Source organism: Lynx rufus, unplaced genomic scaffold, assembly GCF_022079265.1.
Source record: "Lynx rufus isolate CCGP_SWC_20201006 ecotype Redwood Valley unplaced genomic scaffold, mLynRuf1.p SCAF_18, whole genome shotgun sequence".
Lineage (NCBI taxonomy): Eukaryota > Metazoa > Chordata > Mammalia > Carnivora > Felidae > Lynx > Lynx rufus.
Genome location: NW_025814832.1, coordinates 15,556,706 through 15,584,223, shown reverse-complemented (window position 1 = coordinate 15,584,223; position 27,518 = coordinate 15,556,706). Strand labels below are relative to the sequence as shown.

Genomic DNA, 27,518 nt, shown 5'->3' with positions numbered 1-27,518 from the left:
AGAGACGTCAGGAGGCACAGGAGGTGAGCTGAAGTGAATTGGGAACAGAATCGGGTTTCTTGAGGCAACCTTGTGTTTTTAGACTGAATTGTCTGGATGGCTGCCCCCATTTTCTCTTATCTGGCCACAAAGGTCTGAAACTTCTCTTCCAAGGCCTTTAATTAAAATGTTTGGGGGCACCTGGGTAGCTCAGTCAGTTAAGCGTTGGACTCTTGATTTTGGTCCAGGCCATGATCTCATGGTTGATGGGATCAAGCCCAATGTCAGCCTCATCTGCACTGTGAGCACAGAGCCTGCTTGGTATTCTCTCTCTGCCCCTCCCCCACTCATGCTCACTCACTCTCTCACACACACATACACTCTCTCTCTCTCTCTTTCTCTCTCAAAATAAATATAAAAATACTTTTAGGGGTGCCTGGGTGGTTCAGTTGGTTAAGCCTCCAACTTTAGCTCAGGTCGTGATTTCATGGTTTGTGAGTTCCAGCCCCACATCAGGCTCTGTGCTGACAGTGCAGAGCCTGCTTGGGATTCTCTCTCTGTCCCTCCCCCACTCACTCTGTATCTCTCAAAAATAAATAAATAAATAATTTAAAAATATTTTTAAAAAGTTTAAAAAATAATAAAACGTCTTGAAAGAAGCTGAAGCCTGTGTCTGCCTTAAAAAATGAAAAACAAAAACAAAAAACAACTTGACAAGAAAAAAATATTAAAAAATGGGTAAAGGACTTGAATAGTTACTTCTCCAGAGAAAATATACAAATGGCCATGGATACCTGGAGAACTGGTGGTTCAGTGGTAGAATTCTTGCCTGCCATGGAGGCATATGAAAAGATGCTCAACATCACTCTTAATTAGGGAAATGCAAATCAAAACCACAATGAGATATCACCTCATACTTGTTCCATTAGAATGGGTACTATCAAAAAAACAGAAAATAACAAGTACTGGCAAGGATGTAAAGAAATTGGAGCCCTTGTGCACTGTTGGTAGGAATGTAAAATGGTGCAGCTGCTGTGGAAAACAGTATGGTATTTCCTCAAAAAATTAAAAATAGATTTACCATATGATCCAGCATTACCACATCAGGTTACATATCCAAAATAAATGAAAGCAGGATGTCCAGGAGAAATATTGTATACCCATATTCTAGCAGTATTATTCACAGTAGGCAAAAAGGTAAAAGCAACCCAGTGTCTACCAATAAATGAACAGATAAACAAAATTTGATACACACACACACAGACACACACACACACACACGCACACACACACTGTAATTCAGCCTTAAAAAAGAAGGAAATTCTCGGGGTGCCTGGGTGGCTCAGTTGATTGAGTGTCTGACTTCAGCTCAGGTCATGATCTCAGTTTGTGAGTTCAAGCCCCACATTAGGCTCTGTGCTGACAGCTCAGAGCCTGGAGCCTGCTTCGGATTCTGTGTCTCTCTGGCTATCTCTCTGCCCCTCCCTGCTCTCACACACACACACACACACACACACGCGCGCGCACACATTCTCTCTCTCTCTCTCTCTCTCAAATATAAATAAAGAAGGAAATTCTGTTGGCTGCAGCAACTTCTTACTCAACACATCTCCAGAGGCAAGGGAAACAAAAGCAAGATGAACTATTGGGACCTCATCAAAATAAAAAGCTTCTGCACAGCGAAGGAAACAATCAGCAAAACTAAAAGGCAACTGATGGAATGGGAGAAGATATTTGCAAACGAAATATCAGATAAAGGGCTAGTATCCAAAATCTATAAAGAATTTCTCTAACTCAACACCCAAAAAACAAATAATCCAGTGAAGAAATGGGCAAAAGACATGAATAGACACTTCTCCAAAGAAGACATCCAGATGGCAAACCAACACATGAAAAAGTGCTCCACATCACTCATCAGGGAAATACAAATCAAAACCACAATGAGATACCACCTCACACCTGTCAGAATGGTTAACATTAACAACTCAGGTGAGGATGTGGAGAAAGAGGATCTCTTTTGCACTGCTGGTGGAAATGCAAACTGGTGCAGCCACTCTGGAAAACAGTATGGAGTTTCCTCAAAAAATTAAAAATAGAACTATCCTACAACCCAGCAATTGCACTACTAGGTATTTATCCAAGGGATACAGGTATGCTGTCTCAAAGGGGCACATGCACCCCAATGTTTATAGAAGCACTATCAACAATAGGCAAAGTATGGAAAGAGCCCAAATGTCCATCAACTGATGAATGGAAAAAGAAGATGTGGTATATCTGTACAATGGAGTATTACTTGGCAATCAAAAAGAATGAAATCTTGCCATTTGCAACTACGTGGATGGAACTAGAGGGTATTATGCTAAGTGAAATTAGTCAGTCAAAGACAAATATCATATGACTTCACTCATATGAGGACTTTAAGACACAGAACAGATGAACATAAGGGAAAGGAAGCAACAATAATATAAAACAGGGAGGGGAACAAAACATAAGAGACTCTTAAATGTGGAGAACAAACAGAGGACTAATGGAGGGGTTGTGGGAGGGGGGATGGGCTAAATGGGCATTAAGGAATCTAGTCCTGAAATCACTGTTGCACTATATGCTAACTAACTTGGATGTAAATTTAAAAAATTAAATTTAAAAAGAAGGAAATTCTGACCATGTTGCATGGATGAACCCTGAGGACAGTATGTTAAGTGAAGTAAACCAGCTACAGAAAGTCAAATACTGTATGATTTCACTTATGTGAGGTATCAAGAGTAGTCAGAAAGCAGAATAGTGGTTGCTAGAACTGAGGAAAGGGAGCAGTTGGTTTTTAATGGGCATAGAATTTCAGTATTGTAAGATGAAAAAGTTCAGGAGATCGGTTGCACAACAATGTTAATATACTTGACACTAGTGAACTGTACACTTGAAAATTTTATGTTTATGTGTATTTTATCACAATTACAATTAAAAACAAAAAACCTTTAGAAATAGGGGCTATCAGGCTAGTAGGAAGAAAGACCTTTTTTCCCCATTCTTATTTGTCAATATCGGAAGAAAAATGAACACACTAATACAGTTTATTAAATCCTTTTAGAAGCCCAGCTTTTTCTGTTACCTCTCTGTGTCCTCTTCTAGATCCTGAGTTTCTTTGGTCCAGAGCATACTGCTATCTTCTTTTTTACTGTTAGTTTCTTGTTCTTCTAAGTGCCTTTGATCTAAAAATGGTTGAAAGACTTAACTTTATTAGAACAACAACAAATTGAGAAAGCCTGCCTTGAAATGGAGTGCAAAAAATTAAAGCTAATCAGTGGTCCCTGAAGTATATATTGCACTACTTCTTCCCAGGAGAGCAGGGGCCAGGTGGCAGTCTGCAGGGTGCCTGCATTCACAGAAGCTGCTTCTGGGGTCTTGGGAGCTCTCTGGTGCCAGATGAAGCAATAGGAAACCTTACCTGTGCCAAGACTCAAGAGAGACAGAAAAAGCAGAGGAAAGAGAGGGCACATAAAAGAGGAGCCAAGACACCCTGAAAACAAATTGCACTGATTCACTTTGGGTGACCACCCTATTCTCACCTGTAAATGTTTCTAGGTTGGAGCCCCAAGGAAAGAATTTGGGTGGGGAAAGGTAGTTAGTACCCTTTAATGTATGCCAGGCATTTTACAATACTGTCTCATTTCATCCTGCCAATGGTCCTATGAAGGGAAAGTTTGTTCAGTATCTTACAATGTACCAGACACTGTTCATAGAGCTATTGTGTAAACCAGGAGGTAAGAATTATCATCCGCATTTTACAGATGAGGATGACAGAGGCTCGGAGACATTAAACAGCTTAATGAGGTGGAATTGTGCCTGACCTCAATGCCCACAGTGTCCCACATGTACCATTGTGCTGCCAAGGGCAGTGTTAAAGCAAGGACCTGATGAAAAGGGTCTGGGCAGCTGGCTTACCATTTACAGTGACACCGAGATAACTTGCTGTGTTCTCCTGCAACACTGTGGATGAGGCCTGCTGTCGCTTCAAGTGCTCTGTCACAATAATACAAAAGCAAAACACAACTTATTTCTTCCTTCAGATGTCATACCATTCTCTAGGGCAGTGGTTCTCAAAGGGTGGTCCTTGGATCAGCAGCCTCAGTATACTCAGTACTTAGATATGCAAAGTCTTACACCTCATCCCTGACCTACTGAGGCAGAAACCCTGGGGGTGGGGCCTATCAATCATATTTTATAAGCCCTCCTGGTGATTCTGACAGCTGATAACCTTTGAGAACCACTGGTCTAGAGCATCCAATTCTATCCAACACTAAAAATAAAAATAATAATGATAACAATGATAGGTAACACTTGCAAAGCCCTAGGTGGCAGTTACTGTTTTTAACTTACACACATTCATTCAAGATTCATGTTCACAATCTTCATAACAATCTTACAAGACTCATCGTGTGATTGTCATTCCTGTTGAGCAGATGAGGAAATGAAGGTAAAGAAAGGTTGAGGACCTAGCCTGGAGTCACACACAGTGTAAGAAGCAGAGATGGGATCTGAACCCAGGATGTCCAGCTCTAAGATTTATGCTGTTAATCTTTTTTTTTTTTAATTTTTTTTTTTCCAACGTTTATTTATTTTTGGGACAGAGAGAGACAGAGCATGAACGGGGGAGGGGCAGAGAGAGAGGGAGACACAGAATCGGAAACAGGCTCCAGGCTCTGAGCCATCAGCCCAGAGCCTGACGCGGGGCTCGAACTCATGGACCGCGAGATCGTGACCTGGCTGAAGTCGGACGCTTAACCGACTGCGCCACCCAGGCGCCCCTATGCTGTTAATCTTTATTTTATACTCTGTCAAGTTTGTAACACATCAAAGCAGGTTCCAATTTCCCCCATCTCTATGGCCTATATTTCCTATTTTTTTACTTAGTTTATGAAAAGATAGAAGGCAAAGAAAATAATTTCCATTTCCTAAAGAACTGACCATTACACCAAGACAAGCATCTGCCAAACTGCATACTGCTTTGCATTTGTGGCTGCACAGTATCCTTCAAGTGCTCCCCACAGCAGAGCAGTGAGACAGCTGCGAGGCGGCACACACAGGGACCCTGGACTCCCTGGTGCAGCCCTGTTGTGTGCAGGCACAGGGGTCTCTCTTCCTGCAGGTCAGGAAGCAGGCCTTTCCTGGCAGCTCCTGGGCATCAAGGGGCCCCCATTTGATCACTTGAAATAACTTGAAATAAAAAATTCATTTTTATCCTTGTTAAAGATAGTCCTTTATTAATCTTAAAAGATCACCTATATCCTAGAGTTCGAGAGGATCCTCCCTGTTAGGCCCTTGTCAGAAGCCTAGAGCTGTGGATGTGGGCCCTCCAAAAGAGCACAGGTGTCAGCACCAGGTCACTTGAGGTGAAACAATGGAATGATGATTTATAATAATCAGGTGGGAGTGCCCATTATTAGAAGAAACTACCCAAGTGACCTCTCAATTTTGTCTTTCTGGGAAATTACTGACCTGTATCAAAGTACAGACATCACCTAGAAACCTGGTCCAGATAATTCCCATGAGTAAAATGAGAAAAGGTTTCTGCAGAGTGTGTTGGGGTACAGCTGTACCATGAGGCTGGAACCTAGGAGGAAGGCTGCTAACAGCTGCTGAAATGGGGGAGTCTATATGGTGACTAAGAGAGAAGACAGCAGGATCCAGAAGAAAAGTATCACTAAGGTCAAACTGCAAAGGAGCCTACAAATACTGCCTTAAGTCATGACAAAAGAAAAATGACACTGAGAATCTATCTGAGCTGGACATGTGTGGGTGACCTCTACTCTCATAAGCAGCAGTTCTATTACTGTACTAAGAAAAACAACTGGAGAGAAAGAATTTGCAAGGACTCCTTGGGGCATTCTAGAGAAGGAAAGCCCTAGGGGTAGCCCGAAGGGGTAGGCACCCTAAGAGCCTGACCCAACAACCCTATGACCCTGTGGCTTTGGGGAAGAGGTGTAATGAGGTGAAGGGACCTATGAGTACAGAAAAAGAAAAAAGGAAGGTCTGGCAGCTCTGACTGGCTCCACCCTAGTTCATCAGACCAATAATCAGGGGCTGGGGGTTGTGATAGCCTAGATGGTAGCTGTCCATTGAGTCAGACCACATAAGTCCTCATTTACCTCCTTCTTCCTGATGAGACACAAAACCTCAGAGACCCTGAAAAATAGCTGGTGCATATCGGGAAATTCTCTAGAGGCCCCATACCAAGAACTGGACTGTGAGAGGTCTGCCAAGATGTGTCCTTTCAGAGTAAGAAGCTGGTCAACCAGGCTGTCAAGGAGAGAACAATCACGTCTCTTCTCACTCTTCAAGTGAGAAACCACCTGGCCCAATGCCTCCATGTACTTTCAGCATTGGCTCAGCTGGGCAGGGCCAGCCAATCCAGCTACAAGTAAAATTGAGCTGGTATAGCTGGGTCTCTGTCTGAGATGGAAAATTCTGGTCTCATTACATCTTGTGCCACTGACATCTCTGCCCCTGAGAAGGTGATTCATCCATGATGCCAATACCTCTAATACCTCCTGCTAATGGCAAAACTGAAAGTACAGGATGTCTCAACCTTAGTAGCCAGACTTCAGGCCTCCAAGGTATAGCTGGTTTGGTTCCAAAAGGAGGTGAAATATTCCTTTAATAAAACAATTTCATCATAATAAACCACTTAAATATTGTTATTCTTCTTAGAATCATTACCATAGGCCCTTTAAAGTAACAAAATGACAACAGACACAGGCTAATATCCTGGCCAGGTTTCAGTAGTAATGTGAGGCCCACTTTATTGGAAAACTGCTCCTTCCTGAATTGTTCATTCAGTTAGACCTTCTTATTAGGGCCATTTGTACTAGTACCTACACCTGAGACAAAGAACTATATTGTGGTCAGTGACCATAACAGGGCCATGGAGTACATTCTGTATTGAACATCCCTTACCAATTTCGTCAAGCAGCTCCTGAGATGGTGGTGGTAGCTCATCAACATGATGCTGTGAAATGGCTTCTACTAATGCTTAAAAAACATAAAGAGAAAAATGGCTTAACACCTTTCTGACCCTGAACTGGATTTTCCAGGCTTCCACATGAATTTGACATAGGACTTCTCAGCAATGAAACAAACTGAGGCAGGAAGACAGCCTCTTACATTAGCAGTTCTAGTTGAGACCTCCTAACATGTGAATGGATTTACTCCCCTTTTTACTCCAAATCCTTTCCTGCTTTACCCCTTATCCCAGTATTTCTTGATCTGTGTCCCTCCCTCCCAAAGATATTTAGGGTAGGGGAAGTATAAATTCTTACTAAGAGGCTGGGGGCCTAATCTGGCATAGGGCTCCTGGAGGGATACAGTCTGGGCCAGTCAAAATGAATAAAAAATAAAATGGAAGGTCTTTCATAGGTTATCAGGCCAGGGGATATAAGAACAACCACTCTTTGGGCCTTCCCCTCCTTATAACCTTAAATAAAACCCCTCAGCTTAATTCACAAAATCCAAGAATTGTACCAAAACATAAGACATTAAAATTAATATAGCAAAGGCAATATGCCTCAAGAGTTGTTAACATTCTCATATCCTTTGATCTGAAAACCATCTCCTAAGAATCTATCCTAAAAAAGGGATCAGAGGTACAAAGATTTTTATACAAAGAACAAAAATTAGAAAACAATACAAATCTTCAACATAATGGCATAGTTAAGCAACATATGTAGAACGGACTATTATGAAGCCATTACATATATTTAACAAATAATTTTCACTAAGGGGAGATCCTCAAAACATAGCATCAAAAGAAAAAAAATAGGCCGGAGATAATACACAATATGATATCAACTATGCTAAAAATACATACATTTTTGTACATTTCTAGAAATATGAAAGAGAGAGTGCCTAGCTGGCTCAGTAGGCAGAGCCTGAAACTCTTGATCTCAAGGTTGTGAGTTCGAGCCCTACATTGGGCACAGTTTACTTTAAAAAAATGGGGGCACCTGGGTGGCTCAGCTGGTTGAGCATCAGATTCTTGATTTCAGCTCAGGTCATGATCCCAGGGTCGTGGGATCAAGCCCATCATCAGGCTCCACACTGCTTAAGATTCTCTTTCTCTCCCCCTCTCCTCCTCTCCCCCACTTGCATGCTCTCTCTAAAAATAAAAATTTTTTTTTAAATTTTAAAAAGAAAAACTATGTACTGAATAGTACAAGAGGTTAAAAAATGGTGGTAGAATTAAATGATAGTTTTCTTTTAAAGCTCTTTTTATTCTCCAAGTTTGATGAGTATATTTTACTTTTATAATCAGATGGAAAATAGCATTTTTGTTTGAATTTAATGTAGCATCAACGATGAGACTAAAGTTCCCTTAAATTGGCTTACTATTATTTTGTATTTTGGTTGTATTTTCATATTAAACACAGGGTACCTTTCTGCAGGCTCCTTCTCTGGGTGGCATGGGATGATGTGTCAGGTGACTTAGCAATGCTGGAGGAACCGGCCCCAGTAAATGCAGGCAATCTTTTCTATAAGTAAGATGTAAACATGGTAATTGACACATGTACTGAGCTCAAAAGGCAAACGCAGTTCAATCATTTCCAAGATTAAGCCTGTGTTTCATTGATGGAATAAGCCACTTGTTTTGTTGATTGAGTCAAACTCTTTCAAATGTCCCCTCCTCTGGGATCCCTTCTCACCCAGTCTTTGCCTCCATAGCACCCAGTACTTACCTCTGTATTGTGTTAGCCAGCCTTTCTCACTAGGTGGGGAGCTCCTCTGGGGCAGGGACTAGGTTTATCTTATTCACATTTGGTGCCTAGAAGAGGGCTTGGCAGGGTACCTGGCACTTAAAACCTGCCCAGTTAACAATTTATTGAATGAAAGCATAAAACTCTTTATCTCCCTACTTTAGAGTGAATCTTTTGTGAGTCAAATGCCCAAAGAAGATAACAATTGATTTTTAATTGAGGGCCAAAGCAAGTAATCAGTCTGCCTATAGAATGGTCAACATTTTTTTTTTATTTAAATTTTTTTTTTCAACGTTTATTTATTTTTGGGACAGAGAGAGACAGAGCATGAACGGGGGAGGGGCAGAGAGAGAGGGAGACACAGAATCGGAAGCAGGCTCCAGGCTCTGAGCCATCAGCCCAGAGCCTGACGCGGGGCTCAAACTCACGGACCGCGAGATCGTGACCTGGCCGAAGTCGGACGCTTAACCGACTGCGCCACCCAGGCGCCCCCAGAATGGTCAACATTTTTAATGAACAGTGCCAAGTAAGGAATTTGTAGTTTTCTTGAAGAGTCTACACATATGGAATATAAGGGAGAGAGAAGAGAAAAAGAAAGAAGGACGGCAGGGGGAGAAGGAGGAGGGGAGGAAAAGGTAGCACACAATTATGTGTTTTTATTGCAGACTGTTAGTTCAGGAGTTCAGAGAAGGTAGAGAGCAATCAAACCTCTCAGGGAACTAAGCAGAGGAGGCATCAAAGAGGAAGCAGAACCCAAGCCTCCTCAAGTAAGTAGGATGTGGGTAGACAGAGAGTACAATGCAGGTGAAGGCAGCATCCTAAGCTATGACAATTTGGCTCTTTGGAGAAATTGCCAGATGTTATCTCTGGGGCAAAAAAAGGCACAAAAACCTAGGATCTATCCTAGAATACAGACTCAGAAAGATACCTCAGGGAAGCCCAGAGAAGATCCAATTTATTTCTTGCTTTCTTTGTATAATGGATTTGGAGAAATCTTGGCACTTTGGATTCCTGAGGCCTTTGGGCTGACTCCATGAGTGTGGAAAACAGAATCAGTATACTTACGAGATCGGTCAGTCTTGAAGGGGCAGTTTCAGAGGAAGTAAGAAAGGAATCTAGGCTCTTTGCTTTCTCTCGAACAGTTGTAAATCTATCAGATGAAGTTTGAATGGATTCCTGACTGTTCCAGCATGAGGTAGAACCTGGTTTAATCTGAAATGTGATACTTTCAAGGCAGTCTTTATACCGACTGGCAGCTGAAGAACTTGACCCTGTTGTAGAAAAGAGGGCAATTAGTTTCTGAATCCTCTACATTATTTAAAAACAAAACCACAAAACTATGTATCTATACCAGGGATTCTCCAAGTTGTTAATAACTAAAATAATCACAGATATGAGATATAGCTTCTCAAAGTATAAAAACAATGACAGTCTCTAAATTTGGCCATCCAAAGAAAGGGAGATTATTTGAACCACAAATATACTGGAACTAAGGACACCAGAGAGAGGCTATGTGATGCTGGCCATTGAGGTTGCAAGACTCCAAACTATGTGTGTTTACTCATATGTGGAACTTGAGAAACTCAGCAGAAGACCATGAGGGAAGGGAAGGAGAAAAACTAGTTTCAAACAGAGAGGGAGGCAAACCATAAGAGACTCTTAAATACAACAAACTGAGGGTTGATGGGGGGTGGGGAAGGGGGGAAATGGGTGATGAGCATTTAGCAGGACACTTGTGGGATGAGCACTGGGTGTTGTATGTAAGTGATGAATCATAGGAATCTACCTGAAAAACCAAGAGCACACTGTATATACACTGTATGTTAGCTAACTTGACAGTAAATTATATATTTAAAAAATTTAAAAATAAGAAGTGTTTCATAAAAAAAAAACTGTGTGTTTAAGCACAAGATAGGTTTTAAGTAGTGCTAGAGTACAAAGTACAGTTTGCATTTGCCTGTCTCTACCACTAAAGTAAAAAAACTCCTTAGAGCTGCTTATAACCAGTACCACCAACCCCTACCTGGCCCCCCATGGGATTATCCCCTTCAACTCTGGTGCTAAGGAGACACCTCTACACTGAGGAAACACCTGGCAGTCTTTTCTCACAGCCTGGCTTCCCAAAGCCAATGGGGCAGGGGCTGTTAGTTCTTCTCCCCAAACACTTCTCCCGCAGTGATTACCTGGGCTGAGTGGAGTGCTGACACTTGTAGGTGCATGGTTTATTTTGGGTGTTTTGCATGAGACTTCCTTAAAGGAACCATCTTGTTCATAGGAAATACTAGACAGGTCTTGAATGTCTGTCAGTGATCTAAGAAATTTAAAGTACAAAGTAATTAGGAGAAGATGTTTAGAAAAATCAAACAATATTTTCCTGAGGGGTGCTTTTTAAGGATGCTCTTGACAACAACCTTTACTTGGCAGCAGACCAGAATTACAGACTATCTTAGAATATCTTATGTATCTTAAAGAAAATCTCAGAGAATATCCTAAAAAGAGTACTAACTTTAAACATATCTCAGCAGCTAAAAATAAAACTATTTCCATAGATGAAGGTATATTTACATGGAAAACAGATTTCATTTACCTCCAGTATAAACTTATTAATATCATCATCATCATTATATTTCCTTGATTGTAAGATGCTATTAATTTAGATCATATCGTTAACAGCTTTTTGGTGAAAGAAGAAACACGCTCACATTAAATGTATGAATAAAAACGGGAGGAATATATTTTCCCACAAATAAGGAAATTCCTCATTTTTCCCTAAAACCAAGACTTTACACAGCATCCTTAGGCAACCCTTTGGTGGCCCTACATGTCTTTCTCTTTCAGCTCCTTTGGTGATTCCTTTAATGTCTCCTCTTGTTCACCTTCAGTACTGTAGGAGAGAAAATGAGAAAATCATATGAATCCCCAGTCAGCAGAGTGCACTAACCTGGTACAATGGACCAGTTTGTCAGCCCAGTGTAAGAAGCAGCAGAAAGGGCGCTAAATCAAAAATAGAAAGTTGGTGGGAATGCAAGCTGGTACAGCCACTCTGGAAAACAGTATGGAGGTTCCTCAAAAAACTAAAAACAACTACCCTACGACCCAGCAATTGCACTACTAGGTATTTATCCTAGTAGTAAATACTAGGGGGATACAGGTGTGCTGTTTCGAAGGGACATATGCACCCCCATGTTTATAGCAGCACTATCAACAATAGCCAAAGTATGGAAAGAGGCCAAATGTCCATTGATGGATGAATGGATAAAGAAGGTGTGGTATATATATACAATGAAGTATTACTCGACAATCAAAAAGAATGAAATCTTGCCATTTGCAGCTACGTGGATAGAACTGGAGGGTATTATGCTAAGTGAAATTAGTCAGAAAAAGACAAAAATCATATGATTTCACTTGTATGAGGACCTTAAGAGACAAAACAGATAAACATAAGGGAAGGGAAACAAAAATAATATAAAAACAGGGAGGGGGACAAAACAGAAGAGACTCATAAATATGGAGAACAAACAGGGTTACTGGAGGGGTTGTGGGAGGGCAGATGGGCTAAATGGGTAAGAGGCACTAAGGAATCTACTCTTGAAATCATTGTTGCACTATATGCTAACTAATTTGGATGTAAATTTTAAAAAATAAAAAATAAAATTAAAAAAAAAAGTAGGAAGTTGGTTCTGGTCCTGGCTCTGCTACTGATTAGCCATCTGTTTTCAGGCATGTCTGGGCCTTACTCTGGGACTCAGTCTCCTTTCAGCCCATCTGAAATCAGCTGATGATACTACATGACAGTGAGCAAGTTCCTGAGGAAATCAATGGATCACAGGAAATTTGCTGGGGATGGAGGCTGGAGCAAAGGGCACAGTGATGGGGCCTTACCAGCTGTGAGACAGCGTCCTACAGGGAACATCAGGTGGGGCCAAGAAAGACTTATGCCAAAAAACGGCCAGAAAAGAATACTGAAGACAAACTTGACCTTTTTCCACTTTAACTAATAGGTAGGATTCAATTTCAATATCCACTAAATATAAACTATAAGTCAGCTCCCATGCGAAATCCTTCCATATGTTTTCATATTTTTAATCTTTGCAACAATCCTGAGACCAAAGGTACAAAGGAAAGAACATGGGTTCAATCCGGAGACCAAAGGTACAAAGAAAGAACATGGGTTTTGGATTGAGTTATGACTTTATTAATTCTGTTCACTAGAGTATTTGTTTCTCCTTTCAAGTATACAACAGCACTTTTTGGCCCTCCTAATTTATATAAATGGCTACCTCACTTGTTTTAACCAGTGAAGTATAAGCAAAAGTGATGTGAGTCACTTTGGGCAGAAACCTTAAGGATAGTGCACAACTCATGTTCCCTTTCCTGCCTCAGCAATCAAGGAAGCACAAGGATGGAGTCTCCCTAAGCCTGGATCTTGGAATAGAAGGTAATAGAGCACTGCACACTCCTGGCCAACCCATGGTGGATATGGGGCATGAGTAAAAAATAAATGTTTGCTGTTTTAAGCCATGAAAATCTGGAGGTTGGTTGTTCTATAGCATAATCTAGCCTATCCTGACCACTTACTAACCATTTGCTAACTTACAGTTAGCCACTTACTAACTGCGACCTTAGAAAAAATACTTAAAACTCTCAGAACTTTGCTTTCCTTATTTGCAAAATGGAGATGCCAGTATGTGCCTCACAGGACTGAATATGGTAGTTACTTAGGAAACACCAGCTGTAATTATTATAGGTAAGGAAATTGAGACCTAGAGAGAGGGAAAGTAAAATGAATGTTGTTGTGTCAGGTACTTTACCTCTATTATTAGTGTTTTTAATTAAACTTTTTATTTTGAGGTAACTGAATATTCACATGACGTTTAAAGAAACACACTTGACCCAAGTTTCCCTGAATGGTAGTATCTTGCAAATCTACAGAACAACCAAGATATCAACACTGATACAGTCAAGATACAGAACATTTCTACCACCACAGGGATCCCCTTAGGCTGCCCCTTTTATAGGCATGTCTACTTCCCTCCTACTCCTTACCTCTTCCCTGTCCCCTGGAAACCACTCATTTGTTCTTTATTTCTATAATCTTATCATTTCAAGAATGCCATATAAGTGGAATCATATAGTAAATAACTTTGAGGGATTGTGCTTTCCATCCAGCACAGTTCTCTGGAGATTTATCCAGGTTGTTGAAGGTATCAATAGTTCATTCTTTTTTACTGCTGAGAAGTATTCCATAGTATGGATGTACCAGTCTGTTAAATCATTCACCTGTTAGACAATGTTTGGGTTTCCAGTTTTTGGCTATTACAAATAAAGTTGCTATAAACATTCATGTATGTGTTTTTTTTTTTTTTTAATTTTCAAATGTTTATTTATTTTTGAGGGACCAAGACAGAGCTCAAGTCGGGAAGGGGCAGAGAGAGAGAGGGAGACACAGTATTTGAAACAGGCTCCAGGCTCTGAGCTGTCAGCACAGAGCCCCACGTGGGGCTCGAATTCCGGAATGGTGAGATCATGACCTAGGCTGAAGTCGGAAGCTCAACGGACTAAACCACCCAGGCGCCCCTCATGTATATGTTTTTATGTGAACATAAGTCTTCATTCCTCTGCAAAGAATGCCAGGAGTTATAAGGATTCTTATTCCTAATTTTATAAATGGGGAAATAGAAGAGAGGAGTTGAGAAACTTAACCAAGGTCATAGGGATAGGAAAGGCAGAGTCAGGATCTGAATACAGATAATGACTCCTTTTCACGATCCCTCACAATCCTGCTGAAAAAGTCCTAAGAAAGTTAAATTCCCCAAAGCAAATTTTTATAATATGGTGACAAATATATTTGAAGACAAGCAATATATAAATATGGGACATTATCAACATTTAACACTACTTCTGTGAGTCTGAAACTGTGACTAAAATACTAGCACATACGTTCGTATAGGTTGGAATTGAGACCTGGTCAAAATCTCAGCATTCCTTCCAAGGCTTTCTCTCATTTGGAACTTTTCTTCGCCTGAAAGAACAAAGTAAATGCATCTTTTTTACTGAATTTTTACCAACTCAAATTATTGTTTTCATTCTCTAGAATTTCCCTTGGTCTGGTTCAGAATGAGAAATAATCTGGATAAACAAAGTACTTCCTAATTGGGTTTGGACTGAGTGCTATAGGAGAGGTTTTTGCTCTGAAAGTTTATTTTCCTTGCTCAGAGGGAGTAACTATATTCTGACACTCAAAATACAATCAAGCCATTTACTGGCCTTTCAGTTATAACAGCACAGTTATTTCTGGAGACAAATGTTGTTTTGTCTTTTCAGGAAGGCAAACTGACCTGGTTCCTGTCAACAGACACCAGGGGGCGTTGAAACCAAGAACTGTTTGTTCACTAAAGATTCCAAATAGAAAAGACCATTAGCTGGGCATTCCCAGAGTGCTGAGCCTCTTGGCCATCATACTCCACTTAAAGAATGGGGGTGGGGGGCTTGAGTACTAAGGAGCTAATTCAACTATCTTCCGTTCTTTTTTTAAGTTTGTTTATTTTGAGAGAGAGAGAGAGAGAGAGAGAGAGAGACAGAGAGACAGTGTCAGTGAGGGAGGGGCAGAGAGAGAAACAGAAAATCCCAAGCAGGCACGGCACTGACAGCACGGAGCAGCCCAACATGGGGCTTGAACTCATGAAACTGTGAGATCATGCCCTGAGCCGAAACCAAGAGTCAGATGCCTAACTGTCTGAGCCACCCAGGTGCACCTCTTCTGTTCTTCTTGATATCAAGTATCCAAAGTTACTCCCCACCAGTTCTCAGGTTAGATACTATGCAGACCTCTGGGCAGACAGGGCTACTATTCATTATTCTTCTCACCAGTGTACTGCTTTGTTTATAGAGAAGGGCACAGGCAGAGCAGCCTGCCCTCTCGGCAAATGCTCATGATCCCAAGGCCATTTCTTAGAGCAAGTAGTATGGTGGACGATGGGGAGGCTCACCAAAACAGTGTCACCTTTAGCAGGTACCAAGGAGGTCTGAAACGTCAGTAGAGAAGCATGAGGGCTCTTCTTCCTGTGACCCTCTTTCAAATACCTAGGAGGCATAAAGCCCTAGAAAGCATTAAGGAATTCCTAATAAGCACCATTACAGCTGGAAAAAAACTTAAGAGATTTTGCAGTCTGACCCTCTCCTTTACTTTATACAAAGAGAGAATGGAGCCCTGGGGTGAAATGATCATGCATGAAAAAAAAAAATCAGTGGCAAAACTGGGCTTGGAATCTGGCATGTGTCCGATTTTTACCTGTGGCATCGCCTGGTGTGGAAGGGGTATATGTCAGAGCCCTAGTGGAAAAGGAGGAAGAGAAGGGTGAAAGCGGGACATGAGTGGAAATCAGAGGTTTCTTCGTGTATTTCAGATGTCTGTATCAAAGTAGTCCTGGATTTCTGACCTACCTGCCCCACAACTTCTCTATCCCACTCAACCTTCTTCTAAACAGAAGTGAAATGGCTATGTGCAGGTCACGCTCACACAGAAAGTAACTGCAGGCAGAGGCCACATGAAAGAAGTGGGTGACCCAAGATCCAGGTCTGGAGACTTTTAATACACGTTGTCCTGAGAATTTAACTGTTCATCTAAAAGCCTACTGCTTAAGATGATGTCAACTGTGACAGGGGCATGAATCAGGTTAGAGATAGAAACCAGAGTATATAGCAGGAGGAAGGCAGTAAGTTCAGAATCCAAGCCCACCTTGTCTGGGTTCAGAATGTTGACACATGACTGAAAATAGCTACCTGGCTCAGTAGATAGGTAACTCTGACTTTAAAATAGACAGTTGTAGGGATGTCTGGGTGGCTCAGTCGGTTGAATGACCGACTTCGGCTCAGGTCATGATCTCACGGCTTGTGAGTTCGAGCCCCACGTCAGGCTCTGTGTTAACAGTCCAGAGCCTGGAGCCTGCTTCTGATTCTGTGTCTCCCTCTCTCTCTGCCCCTCCCCCACTCATGCTCTGTCTCTCTCTGTCTCAGGAATAAATAAACATTAAAAACAATTTTTTTTAATAGACAGTTGTAGGGGCACCTGGGTGGCTCAGTGGGTTAAGCATCCGACTCTTCATTTCGACTCAGGTCATGATCTCACAGTTCATGGGTTCAGGCCCCACGCTGGGCTCTGTGCTGACAGTAGGGAGCCTGCTTGGAATTCTCTCTCTCTCCCTTGTTCTCTGCCCCCCCCCCACTTGTGCTCTCTCTCTCCCTCTCTCCAAATAAATAAACTTTAAAATAGACAGTTGTATACCTTAAAAGAGTAAAAGTACACAATTTTTTAAATGTCTGTATCAGAATCAGTGGTTGACTTCTATCTTATCTTGTGCCACACCCGGGTTGCTGATTCAAGGTTAACTTCCCATTAAATGGAAAGCAGTTGCTGAGTTATACAGAACCCAAGGCCTCCCGAGGGAAGGATGTTATGTTGACTATGCACTATTGGCTGTTATTAACTCTTTGCCAAGATTCTAAGCAAGCAAAGGAAAATGACAGTCAAACTCTGCCTCTTAGGGTGAAGGACATGAAAAGCTAGTTCTAGTTTTTGTTACATCAATAACCAGTTGTACAGCCTGGGTCAATCCCTCAGGTCAGCTCAGTGAATATAACCAAGCACCTGCTATGTGCCACAAAGGGGCCAGAAATCTAATGAAAGGCTGGGAAGGCGGGGGAAGCAGCAGCAACCACTAAACATATGCTATAAGGATGCAAGGGGAAGTACAGAAAACATGATATGCGGATGTTATGAGACTGGTGAGGAGCAGGAGATTCATTCTAATGAGGAGAAATCACAAAGCCTAGGTTTCCTCATCTGTAAAATCAAAGGCCTGGAGGAGGTTATCTCTAAGGACTGTTCCAGCTTTAAAGATGTCATCCAACAGAAAGTAAAGGCAAATGAAAAGGAATCTGCCTTAAGAGCTTATTACCAGAACCTCGAGGTTGGGCAAATGCATCTCGTATTCCTTCAAAGTCTTCTTCTATAGGACTTGAAGTCTACAAAAGAATAAAAGAGCAAAGAAAGAAGGGTCACTGGAGGCCATCATATCATCAAAAGTAGAGGGAGAACTTCTTGATGTTCTTAAACCTTGAAAATCTTTCTAAGGTTCCTGCATCTTTTATAGAAAAAGAATAAACCTGCTTCGAAGACATTAAGTGCTCATTTGTACTTTATGTTCCTCCTCAACAAGCCCTCCCCAGCCCCCACTGTGAGGAAGAACTGTGTGACTTTTCCCTTCTTTATATTATTCCCTCCACTCCCCCAACCTTCCCACAAAGATGTTTTGATTCCTAGGACTTTTATCAGAAAAGCTAGAAAGTTGGAAAAATGGCCCAGACTGCAAAGCTACTTTCTGGGGGGTGAGAAGTCAGAACACCGGTTCCTTTGAGAGGTGACAGTGACTGGGAAGAAGCCCACAGGGGTCTTCTGGAGGACCCATAATGTTCTGCTTCTTGATCTGGTTGGTTACATGAATGTGTTCAAGTCTGGGAAAGTCAATAGGCTGTACACTTAAGAGCTGTGTACTTTCCTCTATGTTACACTTTATATGTATATGTATACATAATATGTGTATATGTACCGTATATCTTTTTATTAAAGATTTTCTTAACATGCCAGTCTGCTCACATTAAAAGCCAGAATAGCTGAAGGATTAACAATAGAAAACTTATCAGAAGTGATGCTTTTGTTGCATCACTGAATTCCTGCCAGTCAAATATTGTGTTTGAGATCTACAATCCTCCCTTTCCTCTACCCCACCTTCCATAGTGGTAAAAGGTCCAAAAAATGGTAGGTCAGTAGAAGGTGAGGTAGAAATTATATAAATAAATAAATAAATAAATAAATAAATAAACAAACAAATATGTAAGAAAATGTAAGGAGCTTCATTTTATAAATGAAAATACTCTGTACAAATAGATGTTTGCAAAAGTTGGGCAGGTTCCCAAGAAAGCCCCATGCACTGCACAGCCCCACATTCATGCTGAGCCCTGGCCTCTAATCCTGGCTCTCTTGCCACTAAAGCTTGGCAGGCCAGGGCTAATTCCCTACATCTGTGGATCACCACTTCTTCACACAGAGGAATAACAGCAGGCCTTCTTCTCTTCCCCACAGGAAGGATATGTGAATTAGGTAACATGAAGAAAAGTGTTTTTAAAAAAAGTACAAAGTGCTGTACAAATACAGGAACCACAGTTTTGGGAGAAACTGCATATGACTTTCCATTCTCACAAATCTTATTTTTCAGATGTCTTTTCAAAACACATGAAAACACTAAGTCGAAATTAGACGCTTTTATGTGTAAGCTATTTTTCTCAATAAAAATAATTTAAAAGAAATAAGGCAACAGAGAAAGCTGAAAAGTACTTTACCCTAAACTGTGGTTTTTACCTCTAGAGCTAAGTTTTCTTGAGCAGTTGAAGAATGAAAATATTCATAGTCTGGAGTTAAAAATTCATCTGTTACATCCTCAGAAGACTCTGGTGAACAAGTTGATTGCATGGACTGATCCTATTAATAATGTAGGAAATCACTTTTAGGTCCGTGTTCATTGTAAACAAATCCCTTTATAGTTGGATGCAGTGTTAATAACGGGGTTATCTAAAATCACTTGGGCTGCCCCCCCCCCATCTGCTTGCACCACCTGCCTCTGCCTTCCTTCCCCACAGCAAGCTGTGAACCCTTGCAGCAAGTGAGGCAAATGAAAATCCTGGGACTCATCATCCTCATCTGTACAATGGAGGGGGAGGGAGTTAGGTGACCTTTCTGCTCTGAAATTCTAAGAAGAAAGGTCCTAGACAACTCAAGCTGGCACTGAGTTTGAACACCCACAGACGCAGTCCGTGTGTTGGCATCGTCTTCCAGATGAGGAAGCTGAGGCCGCTCAAAAATAAGGATTCCCGTGGGCACTACAGTTTAAAAGTGAAGGAGTATAATGTTAAAAATAGCAATGCAATCTCAATAATAAAAATAAAACTTGAAGATTCAAAAGTAACAGCTATTTCTTCACCATCTCCATTCCACCCCTTCCTTTTCTGCTTATTTCTCCATGTTCAGGCCCTGATCACCACATGCACAGGCAACTAACTAGCTTCTTTCCACACCTTCAATGATCCCTTTGCAGAGGTTTTATGATTTATTTCCTTGGATGCTGCTTTTGCCACATGCTTCCTCTTCCTGCACACTTGGCAGCTGCTCCCCTTCACCTCTTGTATCAAATTGAAACTTCTCAGACAAGCCTGGCCTCACATACCTTCCCCGCTTCCCTGACAGACCTGCTTCTCCAGCCAAGCCAGTATGCTTAACATGGCCTATCCTTCCAGCCCCCATGTGAGAAAAAGAATAAATTGTCCTAAATTGTCCTGTGGGTGGTTTGTGTGCCGTGATTAAATATAATAGTATGTTCTTTGAAAGATCTCAAATGTTACCACAATTGTATTTTTATATTATTTCATTTTCAGTTGCTGTTTATATTCTTTAAGTGACTGTGTCCTCCTATCACAATGATAACACACTCTGGTTCCTTAGCCTGGCTGGACTGTGGCCCAATTACATACCTCAAGGATGTGTTAAACCCCTGACGTAGGGCTGCAGCCTCAATGCACAGATCCTGCTGAGGTGCAGTTGCCAGGCAGAAACACATTCCTTCTACTGAGAGCTGAATTGGGGTCTCAGAGGACACTCTAGGTGAAGAAGGCCCTCTCATCACAACCCTGGCCTTGCTCTTCCTACTCCAATTGGACCTCAGTCACCTGCTGGGCCATGAGCTTTGATACCTGACCTCACACTGTGATTCCAGAGTTGGTCTCATCATCTACGCAGCTAGAAAGAAAGCTCAAGAGTTTCCAGAATCTGACACTTGTCTGTGTTCCACCCAAGCCCCAAGATACACAATGCTTTGAGTTGAACTGACTCAAATAGTATTTAGGCAGGGAGAAAATACTTTTCCATTCATGTGAAGCACATACTCCAACAAAAAAGAACTACTATAGATATTATTTTAATGTCATAATATATAACAACAACTCAGTTCTACTTTATTAGGTCCTTGGGTTCAACCTGGCTCTGCAGGCCATATTACTTACACTGTAAGATTTCTCAATGACCACAGATGCGTCAGAACTTGCTTGAAAGACTTCACTATGCTCTGGATACACATTTTTGCTGGGAGACAGGTGCCTGATACCTAATGATTATAACACAACCAGGGCCATAGTCATTCCATGATATTCAGATGGCATGGAAGGGAAGAGGAGTGGCAGGAGAGAAGAGATCTGTGAATATTCTGCCAAGGATGGCCATGTCCCATATGTCAGGTTCAGTCCAGAAAGTGGAGACTGTAAGTTTGGCCTGGCCCCAACACGTGGTCCTGTATCATCAATCCTTTGGCCCACCCATTCAAGGGGGATGCTTGATAAGGAACAGATTCTAAATACCAAAAGACCTCAAGCCAGTAGGTTTTCTACCTAACATAAATGAAAATTTTAGATGTACCTTTCTTTGATTTGTAAACAACTGTGAAATAATATTCCATGCCCTGATTGCATGCAAATTACCAGGTAGAAATGCATAGCCTTCATTTTAACCTGCAAATCTACAAAGTGATGACAGTCAATGCCATTTGTCTCTAGATTCCTCTAGCACAGAATCTCTAGGAGCCAGTGAAGTTTTTCTGGCTGAAAATGCAAAGAAATGGGCAGTAGGGAATGGCCATCTACTACTGTACTCAGGTAAAAAAAAAAAAAAAAAAAAAAAAAAAAGGTTCAATTCCTTGCCAGGTTAGAGCCAACAACAGGGTCATGGTATACAGATTATTTTTCTCCCTTTGAGCAAATGGTCTGCTCCAGTAACAGAAAAACTCACGAATTTCTGGATTTTCTTTACCTACAGGAAGGACAATGGAATCAAAAGGGTATGCTGTTTTCCCCTGGAATTCAGGGATCCCAGATATATGGGAAAGGGGAGAAGACCAAGCAAAGGAAATATTCCAGGATGCTTACTTATATTTGAGAGCTAATAACTTGATAGAGCTCAACCATCCCAATTCCTCCAACTGCACTTACTGTTGAAGCTTTGAGGTCCAGGCTGTTTGCCATACTGGTCACTGTCACAGTCACTGTTACCCATTTTGTTACATTTGCCATTTTCTCTTGACTCATCATTTTCCCTGGGATACTCTACAGTGCACTGCCAACCCACTTTCTCAGGGTCCCCAAGCGGGGGCTGCAGCAGGGAATCAGGCTCATCTTTAGCTTCATCCTCTAAAGTCGTACTACTCTGAGGATGCCATGGTGGTACTGCCAGCTGCCCGGTGGCTGCTCTCTCTGCCATTTCTTTCACCTCCACTGGACAGAGAGAAAGTAGCATTTAAAACAGAACTGTGAACATTGGAGACAAAAGCTTTTGCTTCTTGAAGAGCTACAAAATACTTTTAAAGTTCATATTATCACAGTAATTGCCTTTTTAGAACTGCATCATCCTTAGCTTGCGCTTTTTGGTTCGAAGGGGAGGAGAGAAAAGAAGTGATAACAGGGAAGGACAGAATCTTCAGTTAATTTCTGAATTCTGGAGTAGAAGGTAGCAGAAAACTTGTAGACAGACCTTCCTGCTATGAAGATTTTACAAGAAAATAACATCTGCAGCCTGTAGAAACTAGTGGAAAAGATTCTATTTGAGTTTGTCTAGCCTCTCTGGACTATGCTGAGTTCATATTTTGGGAGTGTGTATATATGTGTGTGCTTATGTGCATGTGTCTTCATTCCAAATGTTCTATACTTTTGCTAATGTCATTTAACATTAGGATTAAAATACATAGACATCGTACCCTTTTAAAGATAAAACTGATACGAAAGGAAAATGCCCACAAGGTATATCCAAGTGACACTGAATGTTCTTTAATAATGAATGTTATATATTAAATTTCTATATCGTGTACTGTTTTTGCTATAGTTGTTATGTAATATGCATCAGTATATATACATATGTATATATATATTAGTATTATAATCATCAGTATTATATACTGATATATATAGTATATACTATATATATATAGTGATATATATAGTATATATATATAATGGAAATATTCCTATAAAGTCTAGAAATGAAAAAAGTTTTTTCCAGAAAAAAAAATCACTGAACAAAACAGTATACACAGTGGTGGATTGATAATCTCTTTTCTTTGGACTAATAACACAAAATATGTTCATTTAAACAATGTTAAAAGACATAGGTTATCTTTCCTGACTAGATGGTAAAAAAAGAAAGAAGAAAGAAAAAAGCATTTCCCTCCTGTAATTTGTAGTCAGAAAGGCCTTGCTTTTATTTTGTTAATGTATTTTTTTAAGTTTATTTATTTTGAGAGAGAGAGAAAGAGAGAGAGAGGGAGAGAAGCAGAGAGAAAGGGAAAGAGAGAGTCCTAAGAAGTCAGCATGGAGCCTGACAGGGCTTGAACTCACAAGCCGTGAGATCATGACCTGAGCCCAAATCAAGAGTCAGACACTTAACCAACAGAGCCACCCAGGCACCCCAGAAAGCCTTGCTTTTAAACTGGAACGATCCAACAGTAGAAAAGAATGTGGGAGGCTGGTGCAATACAGGCTGTGTACTTAGAGATAACAAGCAGGTTAGAAATATACTTTAAATTTCATTTTGCCCAACAGAACTTAGGATGTTTTACTCACATTTCCATTTTAAGTGTACCTCTCCATCATCTTCGTTATTTCTTAACTTTGTATGACAAATTTCAGAAGACACAGATTCCACACTGATCCTAAATTATATAAAGGGGTGGGGGGGACAGGGTAGACACAAATATAGTAGTTTGCTCAAGTTCCTGACACAACCCTGAGCCCTGCAGCTCCAGCCCACCCGGACCATCCTCTCCTCTCAGAGCCATTCCTGGGGTTGCACTGACTCCTGCCTGCCACCAGAGAGTGTCAGACTCCCCAGCGTTCTGACAGCAAGACTCCTTACCTAGCAGAGGCCTGGCCAGGGCTGGATGACACCAGAGGTCCCTTCAGGTGGCTTGGCACAGGGAAAAGTACACTATTAAGCTGAGTCAACTTGGTTCAGGCACTAGACTCTTTAGACCTTCCCTGGCTAGGAAATGAAAGGACTGGGCTAGAAGACCTCTGAGGTTTTTTTCAGTTTCCAAATTCAGATTACATGATTCTAAAAGTACTCTTGAAAATTTTTCAGAGGTAGAAGAAACCCCACAATTGAAACAGTTTCGGTAGACAGACTTCTAGTCCCTGAGCTATTGCAGAGCCCCCGACCCCAACAATGCCACAGAACACAGGTGATGGTTCAGTAACTGTTCCTACCCTTTGTTCAGAATTCTTTTATGACAGGCCCACCTGCATATCAGTGATAGCACAATAACTAACATTTGTAAGCATGGTCTTAAGGCACCAGGGAACCTGAAGAACATTCAGAGATCTTCAGCTTAGTTTCACTGAGTTCCAGACCCTACCCACCACTAATTAGCTGCCTGCCTTTGGCACACTTTAATCTCTCTGTACAAAGGTTTCCTCATCTGAAAAACAAGGGAATCTCTTTTCCTCTACACATCCATGATTATATATGTATCTTATCATCTATTAAACTAACCCTTTGAAAATGTGTGACTTGTGGCATATATATGAATTCCTTGTTATCCTGAATGCCCTACTTCCCTGCTGGACCAGAAAGCAGAGAGACTGAATTAGAAAGGTCAAATCTGATTGGCTTCTTTAAAGAGCAATCTGACAGCAGCTATCAAGTTATCTTTAAAATGTTTAAACCCTTCACCTAGTAACTCTGCTTCTGACAATCCATCAAGGACATAATTCCAAAGTGCAGAAAGAGTTGCACTGACAAGTCGCTGTGGCCCTATTCAAAACGGACAAAAAAATAACACAACCTAAAATTCAACAATGGGGGAAATCCAACAATTATGAGTTCACAGAAGGTTTTCCAATAATGTGAGATAATGCTCTTGTTCTAATGTAAGGGGAAAAATCAGGATATAAAAGTACCTATATATGTTTACACGTAATTATAAATTTATATCTAAAAAAGATATAAAAAGACTAGGTGGATTGGCAGCAAAATGTCAAACTTTTCTTTGGTCTGTTTTTTTGTGTTTTGGGGGGAACACGGTGAATAGGGGCTTTGATTTACCACCTAATGCCTATACTGTCACCGCATCTGCTTCTCTCAATGATGTGAGCTCTAACCCCTTTGGTGCCAGTTAGTTGGTTCTCCAGTAATTCTCTTTGTAAAGGTAACATACACTGAACTAAGATGTCTGGGTATTCTCCTTGATACTCCCTTAGTGAAGACATTTACCAACATGAAAGGAACAGCAAACTCTTGTTGCTAGTCTCAAGTCAACACTGGGAGAGAAACAAAAAGTTACTTCTTTCCAGGAGAACTGACTTCAAAACCATGGATTAAAATCATTTAACCACAGAAAAGAAAAACTGAAATTGATGGACTAGTCTATCTTGAAACACACTTATTGGCCCTTTAATAATCGGCCCTTTAATAATTTTGCCCCTATGCAAAATAAAATGTTTTACATAAGTTCTTAAAAACTCACTGTACACATATGCTCTCCTTCCTGTGATTTGTGCTGAAGCCAATTCATTTCATTGATTTGGCTGGAAATCAGAAGCTGCATGGTTAACAGTTGTATTGTTCAACCCTGCTCCGACGTCAGGGATGTTTATTTTGAACAACCCTGGTTTCCAAACAGTTTGGTTTCTGGAGCACTGGCAAATGGGGTACCTGGCATCTCTTTTTATAAGAAAAACAATTTTGGCAGCTTTGGAAAGGCAAGGTGCTTTGCTTTTGATAAATGATGAATTCTGTCTGATTAACCTGCCAGGTCCTTTACCTTTGATGTTTTCTCCTACAAGTTCCCATTACATAGCTCCTTCCACTCATTCAAAGGAGAAAACCTGCCAAGATCTGTTTCTGTGTTACTGTTTTTCATCACTCACAGTCTCTTTGTGACAAGACACATGAAGATCATTAAGTGGTTTTGGGGTCACATGAGAGTCTAAGAACAAAATGTTAACCCACCTGCTGGTATTTGGGCTCCTGTTTCTTTCCAAACTGTGCTTGGCTCCTTGAGAGGGCTGCGATTGTTCACTTGTGCCCTGTTTTCCAGGTCCACTAAAAGTTGGCAGCTTAAAAAGAGTAGACCTGTTTCAGTGCTTTGATGAAGGAATTCCTCTTCTCTTCACTCTCACATTCTATTTTTCAAGCCATTCTTGCTAAATGTGCAGAAATAATTGAACCTACTAAGATGATTTCCCTTTTCATGTTTCATACCTAATAACTCATATATTGCGTGGAGGTCTTTAGATAGAGAAGCTGGCCCCCAAGAACCCAATACAGACTGGGAGCAAGTGAAGAATAAGCAGACAAAACAGACATAAAAAATCCCAAAACTTTCCCCTGTATTATTATTGAGGCAGCAAGCTTTGTGGCAGGAAACCGGGGCCCTGGGTTCTAGTCAAACCCTTACTCAGAATAACCTAAGAAAGTCTTGTGCTTCAGTTTCCTCATCCATAAAACTGGGATGTAGTATCTATCTGAGTCCACCAGTGAGGATGCTATGAAAATAAAGCACACTAAAATAAAAGCTACAATACTTTGGAAATAGAAGTAAATTAAATCACAGGTGCCTGTATGGCTCAGTCAGTTGAGTGTCCGACTCTTGATTTCAGCTCAGGTCATGATCCCAGGGTCGTGAGATCCAGCCCTGCCTCAGGCTCCACATGGAGCCTGCTTAAGATTCTCTGTGTCTGTCTCTCCCTCTGCCCTTCTCCCCCACTCATGTTCTCTATCTAAAAAAAAAAAAAAAAAAAAAAAAGGTAAATTAAACACTGTATATTTTATCTCAAAGAGAGAATTTTGGATCTGCTCATTCCAAGTTTAACAAACTTAGTTCATTGTACTTCCTAACCTTCGGCAAATTGAGACAACAAATGTGGTATTTTGGGATGACATCAAGATGCCTAAAAGTGAGAGGATGCACAAAAATGATCATAAGCTCCCTAAAGTATGAGCTCCAGAGGACTCTTTGTGGGGGAGAAGATTCCTTAGCAGGGGCTAAGGGCAACAACTTTATCATGGAGCATCAAGTAACAGATGTTCTGAAAAATGTCATGGTCACCAAGGAAAGATTAGAATATATTCAAAATAGGTATTTAGAATAATGGGAAGTTTGTAATGTTTTCATTTAGTATGATTAAAAATTTAAGAACTGATAAATTAATGGATTTCAATTAACTGAAAAATCCATTTAGATGGAAATGCCTTATTCCCTGATTATGCTAGAAAAGCAGGGTAGATTTTTTAAAGAAAAATTCAATATGGTACAATTGTTTTATCCATAGTCATATGTATTAGTAGATGGTTTTCAATGAGGCTTGCCATGAATTCCTTCCCTTGTTGTCCACATTGCCACAAGATAGCTGGAACCTATTTCCCTCCTCTTGAATCTGGGCTGGCCTTGCGGCTTTGACCAACAGAAAGTAGCAGCAGTAATACTGTCCTAGGGCTGGGACTAGTTTTTAAAGAGGCTTAGCAGTTTCAGCTTTCACTTGGGAAGGCAGCTGCCATGCTGTAGAGAAGCTTGGATGAGATTATTTATTGGATGATGAGAAGCCAAGTGCAGAGAGGGGCTGCTTGGAGGAGGCCAAGGCACCAGGCATGTCAATGAGGCCTTGAACCTTCTTGCCTATCCCAGCCTTCAGCTGAATACAGTCAAG

The 27,518-nt window shown here is 41.0% G+C and overlaps 1 protein-coding gene across 1 annotated transcript in view; it reads right to left on the bottom strand.

Moving 5' to 3' along the window:
- The window catches only part of TEX14 (testis expressed 14, intercellular bridge forming factor), an 89,802-nt gene that overhangs the window by 7,794 nt on the left and 54,490 nt on the right, over positions 1-27,518 (bottom strand). The window contains exons 15-28 of the mRNA XM_047080949.1: positions 25,822-25,928; positions 23,436-23,524; positions 21,813-22,094; positions 20,835-20,935; positions 19,141-19,260; positions 17,681-17,747; positions 14,664-14,745; positions 11,545-11,607; positions 10,907-11,034; positions 9,789-9,994; positions 8,405-8,501; positions 6,931-7,005; positions 3,919-3,996; positions 3,086-3,185 (exon numbers count right to left, since the gene is read on the bottom strand). Coding sequence (XP_046936905.1) covers positions 3,086-3,185; positions 3,919-3,996; positions 6,931-7,005; positions 8,405-8,501; positions 9,789-9,994; positions 10,907-11,034; positions 11,545-11,607; positions 14,664-14,745; positions 17,681-17,747; positions 19,141-19,260; positions 20,835-20,935; positions 21,813-22,094; positions 23,436-23,524; positions 25,822-25,928 — 1,595 coding nt within the window. The remainder of the gene's footprint in view (positions 1-3,085; positions 3,186-3,918; positions 3,997-6,930; positions 7,006-8,404; positions 8,502-9,788; positions 9,995-10,906; positions 11,035-11,544; positions 11,608-14,663; positions 14,746-17,680; positions 17,748-19,140; positions 19,261-20,834; positions 20,936-21,812; positions 22,095-23,435; positions 23,525-25,821; positions 25,929-27,518) is intronic.